Source organism: Martes martes (genome assembly GCF_963455335.1).
Source record: "Martes martes genome assembly, chromosome: 7".
Taxonomy (NCBI): domain Eukaryota; kingdom Metazoa; phylum Chordata; class Mammalia; order Carnivora; family Mustelidae; genus Martes; species Martes martes.
In genome coordinates, this window is record NC_137894.1 from 97,128,181 (window position 1) to 97,154,565 (window position 26,385).

General features: G+C 34.8%; 1 protein-coding gene across 1 annotated transcript in view; it reads right to left on the minus strand.

The window, feature by feature from the left end:
• Nucleotides 1-26,385, minus strand: part of MAP4K5 (mitogen-activated protein kinase kinase kinase kinase 5) — a 113,146-nt gene that overhangs the window by 65,068 nt on the left and 21,693 nt on the right. The window contains exons 3-6 of the mRNA XM_080807907.1: nt 22,353-22,410; nt 6,790-6,880; nt 6,303-6,367; nt 1,822-1,877 (exon numbers count right to left, since the gene is read on the minus strand). Of these exons, the coding sequence (XP_080664033.1) occupies nt 1,822-1,877; nt 6,303-6,367; nt 6,790-6,880; nt 22,353-22,410 (270 nt within the window). The remainder of the gene's footprint in view (nt 1-1,821; nt 1,878-6,302; nt 6,368-6,789; nt 6,881-22,352; nt 22,411-26,385) is intronic.

Here is a 26,385-nt window from a genome sequence, read left to right on the forward strand (position 1 = left end):
ACAGTGAAGTGATTATTTGAGTCAAGCTAGTTAACATATCATCCCTTCATAGTTACTGGTTTGGGTTCTTTTTGTAACAAGAGTACCTGAAATTTACTCTCAACATATTTCCAGTATTCAGTACAGTATTATTAACTATTGTCATGCTGTACATTAGTCATCAGTCAATCTATCTGGCTGCAACTTTATAGTCTAACCAACATCTCTGCATTTCTCGTCCCTGACCCCCAAGCTCCTGGTAGCCATCATTCATTCCACTCTCTACATTTGTAAGTTCAACTGTTTTAGTTCTATATATAAGTGACTTATGCAGTCTTTGTCTCTAGTGTCTGGTTTATTTCACTCAGTATAATGTCCTACGTTCAAATATGTTGTCACAAATGACAAGATTTTCTTCTTTTTTATGATTGAATAATATTCCACTGTATATATACACTATGCCTTCTCCATTCATCTGTCAATACACACCAAAGGTGGAAGTTTGTCAGCATAATAGAATTTCAAAATTGGAACTATTCTTGGTAGATTAGGAAGGGCATCTTACTAATTAGATGGGCATTAGGAGGGCATCCTTACCAATGATCATTTTATACTTGAGGAATTAGAACCATAAAAAGATTGTTAGTCATATACCAGGGTCAAAATGCAAATTCAAGTTTTCGTTTTCTTTTTTACTACCATTTAGTACTCTATCCATTACTTAAAGCAGTGACCTCGGGAAATTAAAATTAAAAAAAGAATCTGTGAACAATTCTCTGCTATGATGTCTGATTAGTTTTGTATTTTATGTGAATACAAAAAGTAGATTAGATATCTAAGTTACGAGACTATCACAGAATATATATATATATATATATATATATGATGAATTTACTTTTGTATAGTTAACACTCAGATTTGACATGGTATGTCTTCTAAAGCATGAGGAAACCAACTCTTAGAAATTAGAGTTTTCTCTTAAGTCAATCTCCCAGTTTCTAAAATACGGAAAAATAACATACAGAACATCAATTTTACTTGTAAGCAAAGTACAAGACCTAGGAAATGTAGGGATAGAAGCATTAATTAACAATTATCAGTTGTAAATTACCAAAATAAAAAATGTAATCACTACTACTTAATTCCGAATTTAAATGCTTTAAAGGATATGAACAAAATTATTTGCTAGTTTTTCGAGGCACTAAAAAATAACTACATTGGGAGAAATGCTGCATACTCTACACTTTATTAAAGGGTTACAATCTGGTTAAACACACTAAAAGCTCTCACAGCTTCTGAAAGAAGTAAAGAAACTTCTGATTTAATATAATGCTGACCAAAACTATAAAATGGGGTTCTGCTATCAATAATACTTATTAATAATCACATAGAACTAGAAGTTCCAGATAACATTCTGGGTTATGGTTTGCTAATTTATTCTCATTTTGGGAGAAACAGTAAAAGACTTCATGTTTTATGCAAAAGGATTCCTTCTACTGTCATAAAACTTAAAGGGAAAGACAACTTGTTACAATTGAGAAGTTTGGTGATTCATTCACAAAAACCAATTCACACCTGTGGCTTTCCTTAGCTCTGCAGCAACTGAGGACCAAGCTTGACAAAATGGAACACGAGACATCACCGCTGTTTAAACCAGCATCAGTTTAAATGAATTCCTGTGACTCATTCAGAAATAAAGAAGCAGGCTTACAGAATTACAATATGAGAGGTTAACAGAAAAATCATTTGGTTTACTCTTTTTCTTTAGGGCAGATCATCATTTTATAGTTTTCAATTGTGAAACTAGAACTGCCTTTCTATCCACATAAGCAAATGTATTACCTGTAAAGTTTCTCTGCATACATAGGCTATTTGCAATTCTGATAATGGCCCAGTAACTAGGAAAAAAGAGAGACCACATTGTTATACATTTCAATATAACAGATTAAAAACAGTCTACCTTAAAAATGACAAACTATTATAAAACTTCTGTACATATCATTGGGTGACTTCTCAACACGAGCATACATTATTCTTGTAATCAGGAAACAAAAAGAAAGTAAAGTTGAGAACTTCAAAATTTACTTTAAAAATGGAAGATTTACTCTATAACAACTTCGGTCAGTGAAAATATAAGCATTCACTATGTGCAAAGCACAGTACTAGGCATCATAGGACATTCTATAGAAAACAATAGACATGATCTTAATTCTGAACAATTTTTCTAAAATAAAGCCAAGAAATGAGATAAACATACATAATTAATTACAGTTATAAAAAGAAGTAGAGAACCATAAGAGATCAATTGTTGAAATAAATTGAAAGGCAATATATACTTTATTAAAAGTCAAGATATTATTTCTTTAGAATTCTTCTTTGCTATATTTTTTAAAACAGGAAGGCTTGATCCAGAACCTTACCTAAGTATCCGGATAACTTCTTCTTCTTTTTTTTTCTTTTTTTAAGATTTTATTTATTTTTATTTTAGGGAGAGAGAGAGTGTGTGAGCAGGGGAAGGGTAGAGAGAGAGAGAATCTCCAGCAGACTCCATGCCGAGCACAGTGCCCAAGGCGGGGCATAACCTCAAGACCCTGAGAGATCATGACCTGGGCTGAAACCAAGAGGTGGTTACTCAACCAAATGAGCCACCCAGGTGCCCTATCTTCTTTTAATTTTTTTAAGATTTATTAATTTATTTTAGAGAGACAGAGAGAGAGAGAGAGAGCATGAGCAGGAGGGCCAAAGGGAGAGAGAATCTCAAGCATACTCTGCACTAAGTGCAGAGCCCGATGTGGGTCTCAATCTCACAACCCTGAGATCATGACCTGAGTTGAAACCAAGAGTCAGAGGCTTAACCAACTGCACCACCCAGGTGCCCCTTCTTTTTAAAATTTATTTGAAAGAGAGATCGAGCTCATGTGTGCTTGGGAGGAGGGGCAGAGGGACAGGGAGGGAGACTCTTAAGCAGACTCTGGAGCCTGGAGCCCCATGGGGCGGGGAGTTGGGGGAGGCAACCTTGATCCCGTGACCATGAGATCATGACCTGAGCAGAAATCAAGAGTCAGATGATTAACTGACTGAGTCACCAAGGCACCCCAAGGTCACTTCTGACAACCAGGTCTCTATTATGAAATATAAAATCCTTTTGTTAAGTAACAGACACAAAAAATATGCCTTTCAGGGATGACTGGGTGGCTCAGTTGGTTAAGCGTGGGACTCTTGGTTTTGGCTTAGGTCATGATCTTAGGGTCTGAGATTAAGCCCTGTGTTGGGCTCCGTGGAGCTCTCTCCCTCTGCCCCTCCCCCTCCTCATTCTCTCTCTCTTTCTCTCTCTCTTAAAAAAAAGTTTTGCAATACCATGAGAATATTTGAAATCTGGGGTGGTGTTTGGTGACAGTGAAACCAAATTAGGTACTTATACATAACCTTCCTTTAAGAGAAATATTTTACTGCATATTTTAATCACTGGCTATCTACATCCACACAGGAACACAAAATTTTGATATTTAGCAACTTGATGGAATAATAAAATAAGGGAAGCCATCTTTTTTTTTTTTTTAAGGGACACCATCTTATTAACAGTTTATTGTAAGTGTAGATATTCTTGTTTACTATGCTATCTTGTATACAATATACAGGGATGGATACTTCTTGGATTCAATTTGATTCAACAAATATCTGGTCTAAAAATATTAAGTAGAAATTTCATAAATAAGATTGATGTCTTAAAACAATTGTTTCAATTAATTTAAAAAACTTATTTAAAAAATGCCAGCTATATAGTTTTATTTATCCATATTCTTGAGTTCTATCTGTAAAAGTGTGAATAAAAATTATAATTGTATGAAAACTTTTCATATAAATAATCATAATTCTTCACAAAATCATATAAAGGAATTTTAAATTGAATGGTATAGAGTTTTTGCCAATAATTCTTTAAAATCAACAATAGGATAAAGAGAAGACTAATTCTAGTATGATAGGATACATAAGAAATGACTAGTATTTAAGAAAATAAAACTTTTTTTTTTAAAGATTTTATTTATTTACTTGACAGACAGAGATCACAAGTAGGCAGAGAGGCAGGAGGAAGCAGGCTCCCTGTGGAGCAGAGAGCCCAATGCAGAACTTGATCCCAGGACCCTGAGATCATGACCTGAGCCGAAAGCAGAGGCTTAACCCACTGAGCCACCCAGCGCCCAAGAAAATAAAACTTAAAAAAAAAATTTTTTTTTAAATGGGATTTACTCTTATTTTTTAAAGATTTTATTTATTTATTTGAGAGAGAGAGTGTGTGCAAGCACAAGCAGTAAGCAGGGAAAAGGAGCAGAAAGAGAAGGAGAAGCAGAATCTCTCCTGAGCAGGGAGTCCAACTTGGGCCTCGATCCCAGGACTCAGGGATCATGACTTGAGCTGAAGGCAGACACTTAAACGACTGAGCCACCCAGGTGCCTCTCAGTCTTGTTTTAAAAACTCTCGGCAATATTTTATATATTTTTAATATTTATGCGGTGTAATATTATTTAAATAAAAAGAGGCAGTGTCCAGAGTTTAGATATCAGTCACAACTATTTTTCTGTCATGGGTTATGTGACAAAATTAGATTATTATTATACTTATTAATTTATAATTAAATAATACATCAGTATATTTTTATTATAATTCAAAATTTTACTTATGAGTCTACCTTATCCTCCCATAGAAGTAATGACTTATCAATTTGGTACATATCCTTTCATTTTGCTGTGCATTGAATCATACATAATGTGAATATAAAAAATTATATTTTTAGGATGCCTGGGTGGCTCAATTGGTTAAGTGGCTGCCTTTGGCTCAGATCATGATCCCAGGGTCCTGAGATCGAGCTCCACATCGGGCTCCCTGATCAGCAGAGAGCCTGCTTCTCCCTCTCCCTCTGCCGGCTGCTCTGCCTACTTCTGCTCTCTCTGTCTCTCTGTGTCAAATAAATAAATAAAATCTAAAAAAAAAGTTAACATTAAAAAAATTATATTTTTAAAAGTCTAAATGTGACTGATTATGCTATACATATTTTTTCTTGATCCACTTTTTCCATTTAAAAAGAGGCCTTGGAGAGATATATCCAGGTCAGTATAAATGGAGCTACTTCATCTTTTTAAACACTGCATAGTATTCCATATTATAGGTGCAACATAGTTTATTTAACAATTGCTCTACCGGTTATTTTAAAGATTTTTGTTTATTTATTTGACAGAGAGACACAGAGAGAGAGGAACACAAGCAGGGGAAGTGGGAGAGAAAGAAGCAGGCTTCCTGCCGAGCAGGGAGCCTGACGCGGGGCTTGATCCCAGGACACTGGGATCATGACCTGAGCCGAAGGCAGACGCTTAACGACTGAGCCACCCAGCTGCCCCTCTATCGGTTATTTTAAAAATCTGATCTTGCAAGCTACAAATATTATTTGAACTTGATTAGCACTTATTTTTACACTTACTATGGTTGTATTTTATAAACTTGATGACTGAAATTTGATAAGGCTGTCAATATAAAGATTTCTGCACAGAAATGTTTGAAAGTATTTCACATAATTCTTAATAAATGATGCAAAGCAAAGTTGCAATGGGAGTTTTACTATTCCATATTCAGTTAAAGAAAAGAAAAACTGTTTTATAAGGATCTCTGTTTAGTCTCAAAAACTCTAGAAAACCAGGAAATTGTCAACAACAAAACAAATTGGAAGCTAAATTGTACAGCCAAAATGAAGATTATTTCTAAATAGTAAAATCCAATTCAACTCAGAAAATAACCTAACCACCTAACAGAATGCTCAATAAAAAATACTTCAAATGTTTAAAAAATACTTCAAATGTTTAAAAAAATACTTCAAATGTTTAAAAATTATATATTTTTAACACAAAAATATAGCAACAATTATACTGCTTTCTTAGGTTAAATGATTTTTAAAATAGATACACAATTTCTTTTACATGAGAGTTAACCTTTGTATTTCAATTCTTATTTACAAGGAAGTTGAGGCAGTTTCAATTATATATAACATACTTTCCTAGAGGCTACATAAGATTTCCTAGAGACTGTATCTAAAAAGTAAAATTTGGATTGTACAAGAACTCTTAGATTTCTCAGTTCAGGTTTCAGCAAATTTAACTGGATTACCAACAAAAATAAAGTTTAGATTTCTTTTACACAATAATACTATAGGAGCAGAATGGAACAATGTAAAACAATGTATCTACCTACCAATATCTGTGGTTAACCATAAATCATAAAAACAACAATATTAAAATCAAAGTCAGTTTTAAAATGTAAAGTCAAATTGACAGTACCATGGTAAATATCTTGAAGTGATCCACCACCACAGTATTCCATACAAATCCACAGTTTTTCCCGACTAATATGAAAGAGAAAGAAAATTATATTAGCTAGTTAATTCTTAATCACTGAATACTCTGAAGGTTTTCCCTCTTCAGTACACCAAGGTTTAGAATGGATTACAGGGTCTACAGGAAATTGCCCTGGCGGAGTCTTCCAGATACAGAAAAGCATAGTAACTTACCATCTTAAATGGTTTGGAATATAACCACTTTTATAAGCTAAAACACTTATTTGTAATCATTTGTAATATTTATTGCCAGATAAGATATAACTGCATAAACGAGGTGTCATTAATATAGCCGGGGAGACAGTAAGAAAACCCGAGAAAACTTAATATAACTTTAAAAATTTATATGTAACAGCAATTACATGAAAAGAAGGGAGAGTGGTAGTAAAGAAATATAAAATACAAGGAGAGCAGATTTTTTTTTTCTTTACCTGAGATAGCTCCCAAAGTAGGCAACAATGTTGCAGTGTTTACATTCTTTAACCATAAATATTTCTTGTTGAATCAAAGAAAAATCATCTCCTGAAAAACAAAATGATAAAACTTAGACACCACGTTATATTTTGAATCACGGGAAAATGGAAGGAAAACTTTACAATAAATGTTAGAGATGAGGAATTAGATACTCTTAATATCTCGGTGAGAATATAAACTGATACATTCTTTCTAAAACACAGAAGCCTTAAAAATAAAATCTTTTAACTCAAAACGTCACTTAAATTTTTTTTTTCCTAGGAGCACCTGAGTCACTCAGTCATTAAGCCTCTGCCTTGGGCTCATGGGATCAAGCCCTGTGTTGGGCTCTCTGCTCTGTGGGGAGTCTGCTCTTCTTTCTTCCTCTCTCCCTGCTTGTGTTCCCTCTCTCACTGTCTCTCTGTCAAATAAATAAACTCTTAAAAAAAATTTTTTTTTCTGAAGGAGACTGCACAGAGATAAATGTTTTATACAATGTGACTTAAAAATGAACGATTAAATAACGTATGGTCCCTCTGCCTCTCCCCACCACTTGCACTCTCTCTCAAATAAATAAATACAATCTTAAAAAAAAAAAGGTGGGGGGCACCTGGGTGGCTCAGTCAATAAAGCACCGGCCTTTGGCACAGATCATCTATCTCAGGGTCCTCAGAAGGAGCCCTACATCGGGCTCCCTGCTCAGAAGGGAGTCGGTTTCTCCCTCTCCCTCTGCCTCTCCCCACCACTCATGCTCTCTTTCTCAAATAAATAAATAAAATCTTTAAAATATAAATAAATAACTTATAGTACAGTTATACATATAATACAGTTAAAACACTTTTATATGAAAATATGTTCATGACATATTGAGTAAAAAAGGGATGTCTTACATATAAGTACATATGTATACAGAAAAAAATGTCTCAGAAAACTTATATAATGTTTATGTCTGGGTGGTAAAATTAAAAGTAATTTTGCTTCTTTTTGCTTGTATTTTCTACTTTGTTTATTACAAACCTGTCTGAAAGTTGTTTAACAAGGAAAAGTTATATTGAAATGAAATATTTGTTAGTTATGGGAATTTCATGGTTATTATAGGAATACCACCTAAAAAGGTATTGTCATCATCAAACTTCATTTTGTATAGTAGTCTTTTTTTGGGGGGGTGTTCAGTTTTTATTTTAATTCCAGTTAGTTAACATATGTTAACTGTCTATATTAGTTTTAGGAATACAACAGTGATTCAACAATTCTATTCATTACTCAGTGCTCATTATAAGTGTCCTCAATCCCCCTTCACCTATTTCACCCATCCCCTCACCTTCCCCGCTCTGGTAGCCACCAGTTTATCTTCTGTAGTTTAAAGAGTATGGTTTTCTGTTTCTTTGTTCATTTGTTTTGTTTCTTAAATTCCACATATGAGTGAAATCATATGGTATCTTTCTCTGACTTATTTTGCTTAGTATTATACTCTCTAGATACATTCATGTTGTTGTAAAAGGCAAGATTTCACTCATAAAAAAATATTTCTTAACTGTCTGCCAGTAGAAGGAATTCAATGGAGATAACCCCAAAAGATGATGATCTATGTGTCCCATTATCAGTTTATGCACAAGTAGGGAGTAGTTCCTGCAAGTTAGAGTAGAAGGCTTGCCCACCTAGGTGTAGAGGCTTTCTTTGTCCAGTCCTGGATACCAGAATACCGTTTCTCCTTATCTTACTCCTCTACCTGAGCCTTTTCCATTATGGCATTAAAACTGATTTATTCAGCTAATCTCCAACAAGGGGGCTAGATTCTAGCCTATCCTTCACTTTACCAGGAAGCCCTGAATTACAAAGGAAAAGAAGAATAAAGAATTACCTAACTTTGTTAATTTATGCTATTCTTTGGATTTTAGCCTACTGTCACTTTTAAATGTACACAAAAGTCCTATCAGAGCTGTGCTGAAAAATGTTCCAGTTTAGTCTGGGATTTAGTCTCTTCCAAATCAGACTTTCTCACAGGAGTAACTTCACAAATGATGTTAACTTCAAATGGTATCTACATGCTTAAACTGACCTTTAAAAGCCAACAATAGGGCTGAATTAATATAACAAACCACTACTTTCTGGGTAAATTTAGCTGGAGACGCACCCCACAACCGTGGTTCTAGCAGAAGCTACATGAGGTTTCTGCCAGAAAAGGTGGGGTCCTGGTGAGACTGAGCAACAGTTTTCTACAGCGGTAGCTGGAAGCTAGAGTTCACAAGAACAGCTCTTTAATAACTCAGATGTCTGGGTACTGCGCCTTCTTCGATATACTTTACTTTGTGAATAAACTCCAGTTTTGAATATATTCTTTATATATGTTTCACCATTGTCTTAAGCTTTAATCCAAAGTGGGTAGACTCATCTTTGAATTGAAACTGTACCATGGAATAGACTTATATAAAGATAATATTTTTGTAGTCTATCCTGAAAGGCAGAGAAACTAAATACAGTTATTCATTACAGATGTAACTATTCTTTGATGGGTTACATCAGCTTCTTCAAAATGATCTAAATTTGGGTTCACTTTATTTTTCTGGTTGGGGGATGACAGACTACTGTTTTCTTTTGAGAAAAAGCTTAAAATCCACTAGGTTCCGAAGCCTCAGGCTTACAGGTTCCAGCTCTGTTGTTCACATATCAATGGGTTTTGAGGAGTTTATTTCCTCAAAAAAGAGAAGTTTCATTCTTCATGCTTACACAATATAAGGATGAGACTAGCTGAGAAATACAGAACCCCATATTCGCAGTTTTGACTAAGTACCTGTTATTTCCAACCAGATGTCTTGTAGTACCAATATCTTTCCTTAAGAACCAATTTTCTCTTTGAACTTTCTATTTGTGTTAATGACACTTTTGTTAGGCTCAGTTTATGCTTTCTGAATCAGAATCTTCAGGGGATTCCTAAGATCAGGCAAGTTTCAGAAACACTGTTTTAAATAATTCTGTTTGGATAAGTATTTTCTGAGTTATAAGTACCTGGTTTATAAACAGTTTGTAACAACAGCTATTTATATTGACATAACCATTCCACTTCAATATTACGCATCTCCATTCTTTGTTTTGGAGAACAAACCTGTCAAGACAGATTTAACTCTTGGCTACTGATATACGTAATGGTTTGATTTAAAAAAAAAAAAAAAATATATATATATATAGAATATATATATTTTACAGTCCCTTCCTTAACCGCTTTGGATGGCAGGAAGGAAAGAGGGCAAGGAACATGCATATATATAATTTCTGTCTCATCCTGACAGTTAATTCCATATCAGGCAATCTTTTTCATAAATACATCTATCTTCCTTAATCTTCTTACTCATTTCTCTCTGTCATCTGTCATCTAATTGCTGGTCATTTACATTTACTACAGAAGAATCTCATTCTCTATTGTCTTTGCTTTATGCATGAAGCAAAAAACAACACTAAACACAGTAAATTTAGAAACCACTACTGTAACATCTACTCAAGAAAAGGAAAGCCAAAGTCATCAAGTTAAATTAGACCAACAAACAGAGAGAGAATGTACCTCCTACTACTAAAGCCTTTGCAAGCCCCTGGATATCCTCTTCAAAATGTCCTTAAGATCTAGTTTTCTAGTATCTTGTGGAGAGTTTTTTTATCTGTTTATGAGAGACACTGGTCTACAGTTATTTTGGACTGCCTTTGGTTTTGGTATGAAAGTAATACTAGCACTATGAAGTGAGGCAGGCAGGTCACATTTACTGGGTGCTGATCCTGTCAGGCACTGGGGATGTATTAGTGAAAAAAACAAACAAAAATAGACAAAGCACTTGCTCTCTGTGTGGACGTCAGAAAGTAAAACAAATGAATATACATGTGAAGTACTATAAGTGCTAAGAAGAAAAGTTAATTAACCAGGGTTTGGGAACAGAGAATGATGGAGCTAAGCGCTACTTTACATAAGACTGAAGGGTCAGAAAAGTCTTCCTGATAAGGTGATGTCTGAGCAAACAGATGAATGTAGTGAGGGAGCAGGTCAAATGGATCCCCAAGGGAATAGCATTCTAGGCACAGGGAACAGCAAATATAAAAGTTTTACAGCAAGAGTGTGTCTGGCACATTAGAAAACAGAGAGAAGCCCAGTGTTTGTAAAGTGAACCAGAACAGTGGTTAAAAGACTGGATGAGCCAGGAATTAGAAGGCCAGATCAGAAATAGCCTTTTCTAGGGTGACTGGGTGGCTAGTCAGTTGAGCATGTGATAATTTCAGCTGAGGTCTTAATCTCAGAGTCACGAGTTCAAGCCCCGCACAGGGTTCCACACTGGGCATGAAGCCTACTTAAAATTAAAAGGCAGAAGGGAAATGCCTGGGTGGCCTGGGTGGCACATCCCATGATCAGGAATAAGATGATTTACTATTGTTAAGATGTCAATAAAATACCCAAAGCAATCTACAGATTCAACATAACCTTTATGTATCAAAATCCCAATAGCATCTTCTGGAGAAATAGAAAAAAATCATCCTAAAACTCATTTGGAACCTCAAGGAACCCCAAATAATTTTGAAAAAGAACAGATTTGGAAGATTCATATTCCCAGATTTTGAAACACATCACAAAGCCATAGTAATCAAAACAGCATGCTATTTCTATAAAAACACATATATCAATAGTATAGAGTTGAGCCCAAAAATAAACCCACACAATTATGATCAAATTATCTTTGACAAGGGTGTCAAGACCGCTCAACAAGAAAAAGATAGTCATTTCAACAAACAATCTTAGGAAAACGGAATATTTTCATATAAAAGAATGGAGATGGACCCTTATCTTATACTATACATGTACAAAAATTAACTCAAAATGAATTAAAGATCTAAATGTAAGACTCAAAATTATAAAACTCTTAGACAAAAACTTCCTAACTTTGGATTTGGCAATGATTTCTTAGATATGGCACCAAACACACAAGCCAATGAAGGTAAAAATAGATAATTGGGACTATGTCAAACTTAAATTTTTTTTTTCATCAAGGGACATAATCAGGGGCGCCTGGGTGGCTCAGTGGGTTAAGCCTCTGCCTTCGGCTCAGGTCATGATCTCAGGGTCCTGGGATCCAGCCCCGCATCTGACTCTCTGCTCAGCAGGGAGCCTGCTTCCCCCTCTCTCTCTGCCTGCCTCTCTGCCTACTTGTGATTTCTCTCTGCCAAATAAATAAATAAAATCTTAAAAAAAAAAAAAAGACATAATCAACAGAGAGAAATGACAACATGTGGAATGGGAGAAAATATGCGCAAACTATGTATCTGATAAGTGGTTAATATCCAAAATATATAAAGAATTCCTCAACCCAACAACAAAAGATAAAAAAACAATTAAAACATGGCCAAGACTTGAGTAGGTATATCTCCAAATAGGATATGTAAATGGCAAGAAGCATATAAAAAGATGCTCCACATCACTAACCATCCAAGAAATGCAAAACAAAACCACAAGCTATCACCTTACACCCATTAGGAAAGCTATTATAAAAAAAACCAGAATAACAAGTGCTAGTGGAGACATGGAGAAGTTGAAACCCTTCTGCACTGTTGGTCGTACTGTAGAATGGTACAATCATTATGGAAAACAGAAAGGCAGTTCCTCAAAAATTAAAAATTTACTACCATATGATTACTAATCCTTAATCTAGATATATATCCAAAACATGGATAAACCTTGAGGATATTATGCTGAGTAAAATAAACCACTCACAAAAGGACAAATTATAGGAGGTAACTTAAGCAATCAAGTTTATATATATATAAAAAGTAGATGGTGGTTACCAAGGGCTGAGGGAAAGGGAGAAAGGGAATTGCTGTTTAAGAGATATGGACTTACAGTTCTACAAGATGAAAAAGTTCCAGAGATCTGTTTCACAACAATGTAAATATGTTTAACATCACTAAACTATAAGCTTAAAAATGGTTAAGACAGTAAAGCTTAATAACAGGTAATTAACTTTTACCATAATAAAAATAATTTAAAGTTCTGTGAATATAGCCTAATTTATTTAACCATTTCACTATGGGTGGATATTCAAGTTTTACAATTTACTGTTTTCAAATATATGTTTTGAAAATAAAAATCCAGTAACCTAAAAACTGTGGTATCATTTACAATAAAATTACAATGCAAAAAGTAGCTCTTTTAATTAATATTTGTAACAACTTAGTGACAGGAAGAGCTTTTTTTTTTTTTTTAAAGGAAGAGCACTTTTTTTTTGGTACTAGTACTTTTGGTACTGAATATATTTCTGAAGTTTATGAAATGAAATCAACATTAAAGAGAGATAACAAAGGGAAAAACTCATTTTACTATACAGATAATACATTAACAGTATCATTTCCAGAAAACCAATTAACTCAATGTTAAATATTCTGTCAGATAATTTTCAAATGTCTTGTTGATTTGATTGTTTTTGTTGGTAATAAGGAAATATGAGTTTTTTCCACTGAGCAAAATGAACACAGAATGTAAATAGAACAGTCATTTCTAACAAAACATTTTCTTTGGGATGCCTAGCTTAGATTCTGAAAATTCATCTACAGAGAAAATTCCTATCAGTTTTAAACTCACTAATTTAGAATCAGACATTGAAGTTCACCTTTTAAATTACACAGAAACAAAAAGTATCTTCATTTCAGTGTTATCTTGTGTTCAAGAAACAAACTGGGATCTAACTGAAACTGAATACCTTAGGATAACAAAGTGATTTTTACCTATAAAATGTCAGAAAATGTCTATTTAGGCTTTATTAGCTTTCTGTACCTATTGTTTAAAGCCAATTAAAAAAAAAAAACCACTGGTGGGCACTTGTGACCTTAACTTTTCCACCATTTCAGATGTGAACCTTCCAAATAAAGAAGGCAGGATACTTATTTTACCTAAGTAATATTAACTTTATACTTTATTTCACAGATTATTTTGAAAAATCAAAATTCTTAGATTTTGAAATAGAAGTTAAATACTAAAAAAGCAAGAACAAGCACTTACCCAGAATACCTGACATGTGACCTATTTGGCCAAAGCTCCTACTTTGGGATTTCTTTCAAGAACATTAACAAGGCAAATTAATGGTTGCTTAAATCTTTATATACATTTTGGCTTTTTAAAAATTTACTTTCTCTGTTTATACTTCCAGCAAATAAGATGAAGTATTATAAAACAAAACTGAGGGGTGGTTGGTTGGCTCAGTCAGTTAAGCATCTGCCTTTGGCTCACGTCAGTGATCTCCAGGTCCTGGGACTGAGACCCACATATCTGTCCTGCTTCCTGACGCTCAGCAGGGAGTCTGCTTCTCCCTCTCCCCGTACCCTCCCTTAAACGTTCTCTCTCTCAAATAAATAAAATAAAATAAAATGGAAGTAACTGAGAAAAGCTTTAAACATCCAAAGATACAGATTCCTATTCATTTTGAAAACTGTCTAAATCAATGAAATACATTTAACTTGTTATTTTACTTAAAAATGCTGAATTATTCATGAACATTTCTAATTCAGCATTTTAAAAAACAAGCACACAAGGCATACCACATTAATCACCATGGGTAATGATTTTATTAAATCCCATCCTTATAAGCAAAGCTCATGGTTTTGTTTTCAATTGAGGTGTAACTGACATACAACATTATATTAGTTTCAGATGTAGGAATAATGATTTGATATTTGTCTATATTGTAAAATGATCACCACAATACGTCTAGTTACTGTTTGTCAGTAATTACAAAATTTTTTTTCTTGTGATGAGAATTTTTAAGATTTATTCTCTTAGCAGCTTTCACGTATGCAATAAAGTATTGCTAACTAGAGTCACCATGCTGTACATTACATCCCCATGATTTATACCTGGAATTTTGTATCTTTTGACTCCCTTTACCCATTTCACCTACCCCCACCCAACACCCTCTGGCAACCACCAGTTTGTTCTCTGTATCTATTAACTTGGTTTTTGTTTTTATTTGGAGTCCACATGTAAGTGAAATCATATGGCATTTGTCTTTCTCTGACTTATTTCACTTAGCATAATGTCCTCTAAATCCATCCATGTTGTCACAAACGGCAGGGCTGCATTCTATTTTTACATATATACACATCTCTATCCACTCATCCATGGACAGACACTTCATATATATGTATCTTGGCTATTGTAAAAATTTTCCCCATGTCCCCACTTACTTCTTGTCTTTTTGATAAGAGCCATTCTTTTTTTTTTTTTTTTTGATAAAAGCCATTCTTATGGCTCATTGTAGTTTTGATCTGCATTTCCCTGATGATGAGTGATGCTGAGCATCTTTTCATGTGTCTATTGGCCACTTGGATGTCTTCTTTGGAAAACTGTCTACTCGGAACCTATGCCCATTTTTAAATCAGACTGTTTGGGGTTCTTTTCACTAGTGTGAGTTCTTTACAGTTTTTAACAAACTATCATGTGCATAACTTGAAAATACCATCCTTAGTTTTGCCAGGAAAGAGGGGTAATAATGGGAGAAGAAAATGGGTAAGGAAAGTAGGATTCTGATGATCAGCTTTCCCGGGAATCTTGCTTCTCTTCTGGCTGTTGGCTGCCACTAGCTACAGACTTGTTGAGCAAAATGAGCATCTGTAAAATGAGTTAGAGGGAAGGCTGCAATTCAGGCACAGAAAGGAAAAGATGGTGACATGCATCATCATAATATCTGCCTGCTTTTCTAGGGCAGTCCTTATGTCTGAACAAAGAGATGGAAAATGAAACTAAAATATCAAAATGGTATCATCAGTATTGTTTATTTTCAATACTAATCACTAGGAAGCCCAACTTTATTTGAATGTCACCATTTGTAAGATCGTATGCATATTTAGTTAAGTATCTAGTATAAAAACAAGATATAGATGACTTAATCATTCTTAAAAATAATTATTTGCCTGTGTATATGAAGGGCAGCAAAAATACAGAGACATAGGAAAGAATGCTGACATTTTCTTTTTCTTTTATTTTTGTGGCTAATTAAAAAAAAATTCTCTGTGCTAATTTATTTTTATTTTTAACTCTAAGTTTCATTTAGAATTTTTATGAGTATTAGAGTTGCAAAAGCAATCTGTTTTAGTGAAATTTTAAATATATTATTACATAAATATAATATATTATAAATACAATAATCTTTAAGATTAAATTGTGAGGTAAGTCTATAATAAAATTCAGGACTGTACAATTAGTATAAACTTTAATAATCTATTTTTACCTGGGGAAAAGTACTATTGAGTTTACAGCTGGGATAACATTTACTTAAAAGTCTTGTTTATGTTTTACCAGACACAAGGCTTTTTTTTTTTTTTTTTTTTTTAAAGATTTTATTTATTTATTTGACAGACAGAGATCACAAGTAGGCAGAGAGGCAGGCCAAGAGAGAGAGGAGGAAGCAGGCTCCCTGCTGAGCAGAGAGCCCGATGCGGGACTCGATCCCAGGACCCTGGGATCATGACCTGAGCCAAAAGCAGAGGCTTTAACCCACTGAGCCACCCAGGTTCCCCACAAGGCTTTTTCTAAGTCATATTGGCAAATAATTATCTTTTCATGTCTAAATATAATTCTAAACCAGCTCATCTGTTAAATCAATACAAGGAAGCACTTTCGTATTATACTGGCTTTAGACGATTTTTTTAAAAGCTGCTGAGTACAGTTAAGAATTCATTTCTGAAATATAGCTGTCTCCAGAATTATTTGAAGTATCTGAACTGAATGTTGGGAAAATTCATTAGCATACCATCATATTTTTTTACCTAATCATTCCCTTAAGCCTGTTCCAAAAATGTGAAAAACACCACCTACTTTGGCTTTACTGAAAATGCTTAAAAAAAAAAAAAAAGATATAAAAATCTATGGTCAACAGAAAAACATTTTTTTTTAAGAGGCAAAATACAAAAGGAAAAATCCATGAATAAGATGTAATGAAACAACCCAAAGGAATTAAATCACTGTCACAACCAGAAGATCAATTCCTCAAATTCTAAAGGAGAGATAATAAAAATAAATGAAACTATTTACTAAAATGAAAAGTATACTGAGGGTTTTGGAGGGGAGGGGAGGGGAGTGGAGGGTTGGGTGAGCCTGGTGGTGGGTATTATGGATGGCATGTATTGCATGGAGCACTGTGTGTGGTGCTTAAACAGTGCATACTGGAACACCGAAAAGAAATAAAATAAAATAAAATGGAAAAAAGTATATATATTTAAAGTATAAGAAAAACTTATAGTTGCTACTTAATAAATTTACTAAAATTACAATTACTAATAACCATGAATTGAAATCTGAAGATATAGTAAATATTAAGGTCTTATTTTCTGAATATCACAGCTTATTGTAGGTAAGTAGTATTAGTGCCACAATCAGGCAGAAGCAGCAAGACCTGCAGAGGAAAAATGCCAAGACGGCCTTACAGTTTTCCCTAACACTATACATGAAGAAAATGTCTACAGATTTTTGAGGGTGGAAGAATGTGTGATACAAATAGTTATAGATTTAGTCAAATGGTCATTCTTATTCAATGGCAAAAGAAAGACATTCATTATATTCATTTGTACAAAGACTATTTATTGAGTGTCTACTGTGCTGTATTATATTGTTTCAGATGCTGAAATATAAGTCAAGAGAAACCATTACAAATTTATATTATACAAATACATATACATACATAAACATATACATTTTATTTCAGAGAACTAAAATAACAAGGGCTTGAATAGCTACTTTAAATTAGGTAGTCAGAAATCAGTCTCTCTGAGGACATGACTTTTAAGCTGAAATGTGAATGATCAGAAGCCTTTTGTTCAAAAGATAATGTAAAATTGTACTTCAGGTAGAATGAAGGGTTAGTTTAATCTTGGACTGTTGAAATAAAAAGAAAATGAAAGCAGAGGAGAGAAGGGGAAAAGTTACATGATGAGTTTAGAGACGCAGACAAAGCAAATCATGTAGGGTTTTATAAGCAATGTTAAAAGTGTGAGTATTATTCTAAGTGACTTGAAAGCTTCAGGTAGGCTTGAAGCAGGAGAGCACTATGATCTGATTTATATTTTATAAAGATCAGTCTGGTGGCTTTGTGGCAACTAGATGGTAGCAGATGGGAGGTGTGGGAGAGGAAATAGGGAGACTAGGAGGGTAGAAAAGGCAATAAAGAGTAGTAGACAGATGCAGGACACATTCAGAGGTAGAGCTGAAGACACCTGCTAACAGACTGACTCTGGAATACAAATAAAAGAAAGAAATCCGAAGGACAACACCTAGATATTTGCTTTGCTAACTGCTTCTCAAAATGGGGAAGACTGAGGGAAGGGAAGGTTTGGGATGAACAATCAATTTGTGGATTCAAATAATACTATTGCTAATACATAGAGCAAAATTTATGTGATGATATAATTCATTCTATTAATAGCTGATATAAAATAAGACAGAATGGCAGGCCCATGGCACGAAAAGACCAACAGTGAGCATTGAATCCACTTAATATAAAACAAAATCCAAATAATTTAATTCTTTTTTTTTTTAAGGTTTTATTTATTTGACAGAGAGCGATCACAAGTAGGCAGAGAGGCAGGCAGAGAGAGAGGGAAGCAGGCTTCCTGCTGAGCAGGGAGCCCAACGCAGGACTTGATCCCAGGATCCTGAGATCATGATCTGAGCTGAAGGCAGAGGCTCAACCCACTGAGCCACCCAGGCGCCCCAATTGGTTTAATTCTTAAAAGATATGCAGACTAACACACACTCAATGCCCCAGTATAAGAAAAGAATTCTCAGGCAAAAACCTCCAAATAAACTAACCAATGTCTGAAAATAGGGAGATGAAGAGGCAGGAGGGTATAAACATGTGAAATTCAACATCTTTAACCCTAGAAGTCAATGACTTTTATTGCTTAAATCAATAAACCAAAAACACATATTAAAGCATGTTAATCAAAGTCTTGTAAACCATCCTCTGTTAAAACGAGACTGTGTACCTTTCCAATTATCAGCAGTAAAAATAAACATTTAGACATAATTTTTTAAAGCTTCAAAAAACATAGAAAAAAAAACCACAACAAAGGATCAAACATCTCACTAAACAATACAGTAATAGACTCATCTATTAAAAGGAGAAAGATTCAGATTGGTTTATAAAATAAAACTCAAATATGATTAGGAGAAATACCTAAAAACCAATGACCCAGAAGGGATTAAAGTAAAATAACAGGCCCAAGTATAGCAGCTCTATCTACCTGTTAATATGCCACACAAATATAATAAAAAAGGGGAGTTGGCAAGATCAATGTTTGACAAAATTAAAGTAAGGGCAAAAGGGCATGAAAAGCTATCTAATGAAATGCTATCTATGAAAAGCCAACTTTCTGAGAGAAAATAAGTCTAATATATCAATGACTTACATAAATATCAACAGTTACCAAGTAGAAAGAGTAAGGAGGGAAATGCCATTCATAACAGCAAGAAATATCATAAACAAATTATTTGGCAAGTTATAACACTTGGCTGAAGACCTGAATTTCTACTCTCAAAATGCTGTATCTTTTAAATGAATAAATCACCAAATATTCACCTACCTGGTCAAAAATTACAACTCCTTTTTCATTTTTTGCACAATCAGAAAAACTTATCCTAAAATTTATATGAAATCTCAAGGGACCTCGGATAGCCAAAACAATGTTGAAAAAGATCAAAATTGGATGATTCACACATTCTGATTTCAAAACTTACTACAAAGCTATGGTACTCAAAGTAGTGTGATACTAGTATAAAGACAGACATATGGACCAACAGAATAGAAAAGAGAATCCAGAAGTAAGCCCTTGCATATATGGTCAAAGGTTTTTTTGACTTTCAACCAAAGAGATTTCTGACAGGCTGCTAAGACTATTCAATGGAGAAAGGACCATCTTTTCAACAAATGGTGCTGGGAAAATGGATATCCACAAGCAAAAAAAACAAAGCCAGACCCTCACCCAACACCATATACAAAAATTAACTGAAGACTTTCTAAGACCTAAAACTATAAACTCTTATAATAAAGCAGAGCTTATTGAGTAGATTTGGCAATGATTTTTTTTTTAAGATTTTATTTATTCATTTGTAGAGAGAGAGAGGGAGAGAGCACAGTGGAGGGAGAGGCAAAGGGAGAGGGAGAAGCAGATTCCCTGATGAGCTGGGAGCCCAACATGGGGCTTGATCCCAGGACCTGGAGATCATGACCTGAGCCAAAGGCAGATGCTTAACCATATGAGCCACCCAGGCATCCTGGCAATGATTTCTTGAGTATGGTGCCAAAGGCAAAAGCAACAAAAGAAAAAATAGGCAAACTGGACTTCATGAAAATTTAAAAATTTTATGTACCAAAAGACTATATCAACACAGTAAAAAATCCATGGAATGGGAAAAAATATCTGCAAATCATATATCTGATAGGGGATTACTATCCAGATTATAACAAAGAACTCCAAAAACTTAATAATAAAGAAACAAACAACCCAATTAAAAAATGGGCAAAGGACATTTCTCCAAAAATGATATAAAAATAAGCACATGAAAAGATGCTCAGCGTCACTAATCACTACAGAAATGCAAACAAAAACTCCAGTGAGAGAGCCCCTCATAGCCATTAGGATGGCTGCTGTAACAAACAAAACAAAACAGAAAGAAAGTGTTGATGAGGGTGTGGAGAAACTGGAATACTTGAACACTATTGGTAGAAATGCAACACTGTACAGCCACTGCAGAAAACAGTACAGTGGTCCCTAAAAAATTAAAAACAGAATTACCATATGATCTAGCAATTCCACTTCTGGGTATATAAAAAGAATAAAAGCAAGTCTGAAAGAAATATTTCTATGCTCATCCTCATATAGCAGTATTATTCACAAAAGCTAAAACGTGGAAGCAACCCAAGTGTCCATCAACAAATGAATGGTAAGTAAAATGTGATCTATTCATTCAATAGAATGTTATTTGGTCTTGAAAAGGAAGAATATTCAGACATATGTGACAACTGGATGAGCCTTGAAGACATTATGCTAAAGCGACATAAACCAGCCAGTCAAAAAAGACTACTCACATCAAGTACCCAGAGTAGTGAAAATCAGAGACAAAAAGTAAAATGGTGGTTGCCAGGGGCTAGGAGGAAGACCAGAATGGGAAGTTACTATATAATGGGTATAGAGTTTATTTATAAGATGAAGAGTCCTGAAGATGGATGGTGGTGATGGTAGCCAACATTATCAGTGTATTTTATACCACTCAACTGTACACTTAAAAATGGTTTTGATGCTAAATTTTCTGTTATATGTACTTCATCACAATAAAAAGACTGGAGAGAAAAAGCTACTACTACTTCTTTTAGAAGACTCTTATGTTATCGAAATAACAAAACTGTTTCAGGTTTTACATAGTTGTTTTGTTTTCAAAGCAAATTTCTCAGTATTTTTGTTTTGTTTTGTTTTTTGTTTTAAGTAATCTCTACACTCAACATGGGGCTCAAACTCACAACCCCAAGATCAAGAGCTGCACGCACTACTGACTGAGCCACCCAGGTATCCCTGGCTGTTTTAAAACAAACAGTTTTCTGTTACACTTACCTGTGTTTTTAAAAAAAAAAAAAAGGAAAAAAAAGGCACTAGGCTAAGACCAGAATTATTAAATCTAAATCAAGGAGCCAGGTTACATCTGACATATAAAATACTATTATCCCAAATATTACCAAATATCTTGCCTGATCAATGAATACTTTCCTTTTTTTTTTTTTTTAAGATTATTATTTATTTATTTAAAAGAGAGACACAGCAAGAGAGGGGAACACGGCAGGAGGAGTGGGAGAGAGAGACGCAAGCTTCCCGCCGAGGAGGGAGCCCAATGCGGGGCTCAATGCCAGGACCCCAAGGATCATGACCTGAGCCGAAGGCAGACGCTTAACGACTGAGCCACCCAGGTGTCCCAATGAATACTTTCCTAATTGAATTCTCATAAAAGCTAAAACCGAAGTTCAAATATTTCACTACAACCTTAAAAGAAAACAAGCACTGTCATTATCCCTTTCAATTTTTTTTTTTAAGATTTTATTTATTTTACAGAGAGAGAGACAGAGAGCACAAGCAGGCAGAGCGGCAAGCAGAGGGAGAGGGAGAAGCAGGCTTCCCGCTAAGCAGGGAGCCTGATGTGGGGCTCAATCCCAGGACCCTCGGATCACAACCCGAGCTGAAGGCAGCCGCCCAGCCTACTGAGCCACCCAGGCGCCCCTCATTATCCCTTCCAATTTTTGAATGTGCACATTTCAAACTTTATTTAGCAACAAAACTATTACACAAAACTCATCTTTAACTAACAACCTCCAGTGGAATTTAATTATAACCATAGATATCCTACTGCCCTGACAACAAAGATTTCCTTTTGGAAGACGGAAAATAAGGAAAAAAATATGGAAAATGCTTCTTAAGCCCTATATTTATAAACTACACAAGAAAAGTATTCAAAAACCATCTTGAGAGTTTTAATACATACCAGGTTCCAATTTGATAATTTTTACTGCAGCCAACTCTCCTGTATGAATATTTCTAGCCTAAAATGAAAATAAAAATGTTATTAAGTTTGTTAATTATATAAAAATTATTTGGCACTAAGTTAATTAGTTGCTTATCAACCATGCTTTTAACAGAACTAAAAAACAAAACCTTTATTTCCAATAAATGAATATATTCATTTTCTCACTAAAGAAAAACACTGAAAAGACACACACACACAAATACACACCCACGGTTACCTTCCATCCTACCACTCAAAACTAGCTATTGTTTACAATTTTTGTTATACTTTGCTAAGTCTTTTCTTTTGTAATAAAGTTAATATTCTTATTAATTAAAAAATACTCATGGTTTTTATATATTTTACAAAAATAATAATAGATGATTAAAAGAAAATTTAGAAAAACAAGTCATCTGTATCTTACTACCCAGAGGAAAAAAGTTAACAAATACAGCATGGGTTTTTTTTCCCGTGTGTAGATGCGGAAGTGCTTATATGTATACATGCCATCATATGTGGTCTTCTACAATGTTGTTTATAATGTTGCATAATTTTCTACTGAATGGAGACTGTATTTCACTAATCTGGTATTGCTGAACATGGAGGGTTTTAATATTGTTCTGCAGTTATAAATAGAGGGATAAATATATCTTAGCTTTATATCTATCCACAGCCTTATTTTCTTCAGATAAATTTCTAGAAAAGAAACTATTCACTACTAACCAAAAAATCATGGGCAGACTGATTTTTTTTAAAAGATTTATTTATTTGAGAGCATGCCCAGGAGTGCCGCACACACTCAAGTTGGGGCAGGGGCAGAGGGACAGACTATTCAAGCGGACTCCCAGCTGAGCAAGGAGCCCAAGATGGGGCTGGATCCCCTGACCCATGAGTTCACCACCTGAGCAGAAACCAAGAGTCTGACACAAACAACTGTACCACCCAAGTGCCCTGGACAGACTTATAATTAGTGCTACAATGATTATAACTGCAAATATTTTGGCACATATCACAGTTTATCGGTAAGGCAACCTACAAGTGTATTTGTTAGGTCAAAAGGTATGTGGATTTTAAATGAAAACACTGCCATAGTGCCCTTTAACAAAACTGTGTGAATTTATACTCTTACCAACCTTTGATGTGAAATCTATATTTGCTAATTTCTCTGGTTGGTCCAAATTTTAATTGTTTTTAAAATTATGAACTTTCTCCATGCTACACATAATTTTAAATGGCTACATAATAGTCCAAAAAATCATTCTCCCTTATCATTAGACATTAAGGATGCTACACATAGTCTTTTCATTATTTAAGATTATTTCGTTCAAATGGATTCTAAGGTTTGAAATTAACTAGGTCTAAGGGTATGAATATGAACATTTAAGGCCATTAACACATACTACCAAAATAATCTAAAAGCACTGTACTATTACATTATCATTGCCAATATGAGTGCTCATTTTCGCTACATCAAGTGGTACGTCATATGTGGAAATGCAATTTAATAATTCACAAGGCTTTCATTTACTCTATTAGAGTCAAATGTAAACTTTCATACTTGGCATAAAAAATAAGCATATGATAAAACAGGAAAGTAAAATTATACCAATTTGCTGGATTAAATAAGTAATGTTGCAAGAGGAAAAAAGAGAAAAGAATGAAGAATGACAAAGAATGTAGGGAATACAACCTTCAAAGGAATACTTTTAGAAAAGACATATAGAAGGTGAGAAAAAGAATCGAATGGGGGAGAGGGATACAGAAAGAAACTCACAAACAGGAAGAAAAAAAGGATTTTCTACAGAAGTCTCAAATATGATAAGAAGTTCATATTTTCCTCATCTATCATGGTAAATTAGCATAAGGAGGGGTCTGGGGAGGAGAAAAGACATTTTAACCACCCACCCCCCATAATTATCCCTAACCCAAATGCAAACACATTCAGAGACATGGAACAAGTCAGCCAAAAGCTTCACACCACAACTACCCTTTCCGCTTTCTTGCCCTTGGACAAAAGAACTATCTGTTAGCCTTAGGTCTTGTCCCAGTTCCTAAGATCTTTCAGCATTTCAGTCCTCCCATGGGTTATAGAAAATTATGTGCACACAGATTAGGCTGTCCACTGCTCGACATTTCACATGCCAGTGAGATTTTGGTATAGAAGACATGGCCAGAACAGACACATGAAAAAGTGCTCAACATCACTCAGCATCAGGGAAATACAAATCAAAACCACAGTGAGATACTACCATACACCAGTCAGAATGGCTAAAATTAACAAGTCAGGAAACAGCAGTTATTGGTGAGGATGCAGAGAAAGGGGAACCCTCCTATACTGTTGGTGGGAATGCAAACTGGTGCAGCCACTCTGGAAAACAGGATGGAGGTTCCTCAAAAAGTTGAAAATAGAGCTACCCTATGATCCAGCAATCGCACTACTGGGTATTTACCCTAAAGATACAAATGTAGTGATCCAAAGCGGCACATGCACCCAAATGTTTATAGCAGCAATGTTCACAATAGCCAAACTATGAAAGAACCGGGGCGCCTGGGTGGCTCAGTGGGTTAAAGCCTCTGTCTTCGGCTCGGGTCGTGATCCTGGGGTCCTGGGATCGAGCCCCACATCGGGCTCTCTGCTCAGCAGGAGCCTGCCTCCCCCCCCCCCGCCTCTCCACCTACTTGTGATCTCTGTCAAATAAATAAATAAAATCTTAAAAAAAAAAAAAAACTATGAAAGAACCTAAATGTCCATCAAGAGATGAATAGGTAAAGAAGATGTGGCACAGGGATGCCAGGGTGGCTCAGTTGGTTAAGCAGCTGCCTTCGACTCAAGTCATGATCCCAGTGTCCTGGGATCGAGTCCCACATCGGGCTCCTTGCTTGGCGGGGAGCCTGCTTCTCCCTCTGCCTTTGCCTGTGCTCACTCTCTCTCTCTCCCTCTCTCTCTCTGACAAATAAATAAATAAAATATAAAAAAAAAAGAAGATGTGGTACATATATATACAGTGGAATAATATGCACCCATCAAAAGAAAAGAAATCTTGCCATTTGCAACGACATGGATGGAACTAGAGAGTATTATACTAAGTGAAATAAGTCAATCAGAGAAAGACAATTATCATATGATCTCTCTGATATGAGGAATTTGAGAGGCAGGGCGGGGGGTTGAGGGGGATTGGGGGGGAAAAATGAAACAAGATGATTGGGAGGGATACAAACCATAAGAGACTCTTAATCTCATGAAACAAACTAAGGATTGCTGGGGGGGTGGCTGGGTTATGGACACTGGGAAGGATATGTGCTATGGTAAGTGCTGTGAAATGTGTAAGCCTAATGACCTGCACCCCTGAGGCAAATAATACATTACATGATAATTTTTTAAAAAAGAACATGGCCAGAAGTTATAAAATAAGCAGTAATAACTGACTTCTTGGGAGTGTTGTTCAGTGGGTTATAAAATGTGTATTGGGAGATAAATTCCATGATAATAATGCAAATTATATCTGTAATTGCTTTATAGTTTGGGGGAACTCTCATATTCATTACTTTATTTATTTAAACACAAAGACTTAGCTCAGTCAATTTAGGGGACTTGCCCAAGGCTATTCTGCTGGCCAGGGGCAAGAGAGAGTAAGAACCCAGTAACTGTATTCTGATGTCAACGTTTCACTGCTCTTTTCAACAGATGAGAATTCTGTTTTCCTTTTTTAAATGCAACAGGTACCAGAGAAAAGTATTAATTTCATAATATTTAACAGACCTCAGGGGTGACTTTTGTTGAAAATAGGGTAATATACTATTCATATTTTATATTAAACTATTTCCTATGATAATTTTCAATGTAAGAGACTGTAAATTATTTCATATTTAAGGTCCCAAATAATTTGAGAGTTGAATTTGAACCAAGAAAAAATATTATTAATTATTTTAAATAATCTGGAAAAAAATACCAAATAAAAGTCAGTAGCTTTCCAAAATGTTTAAAATCTAACTTACAGGAATCCGAAAATCA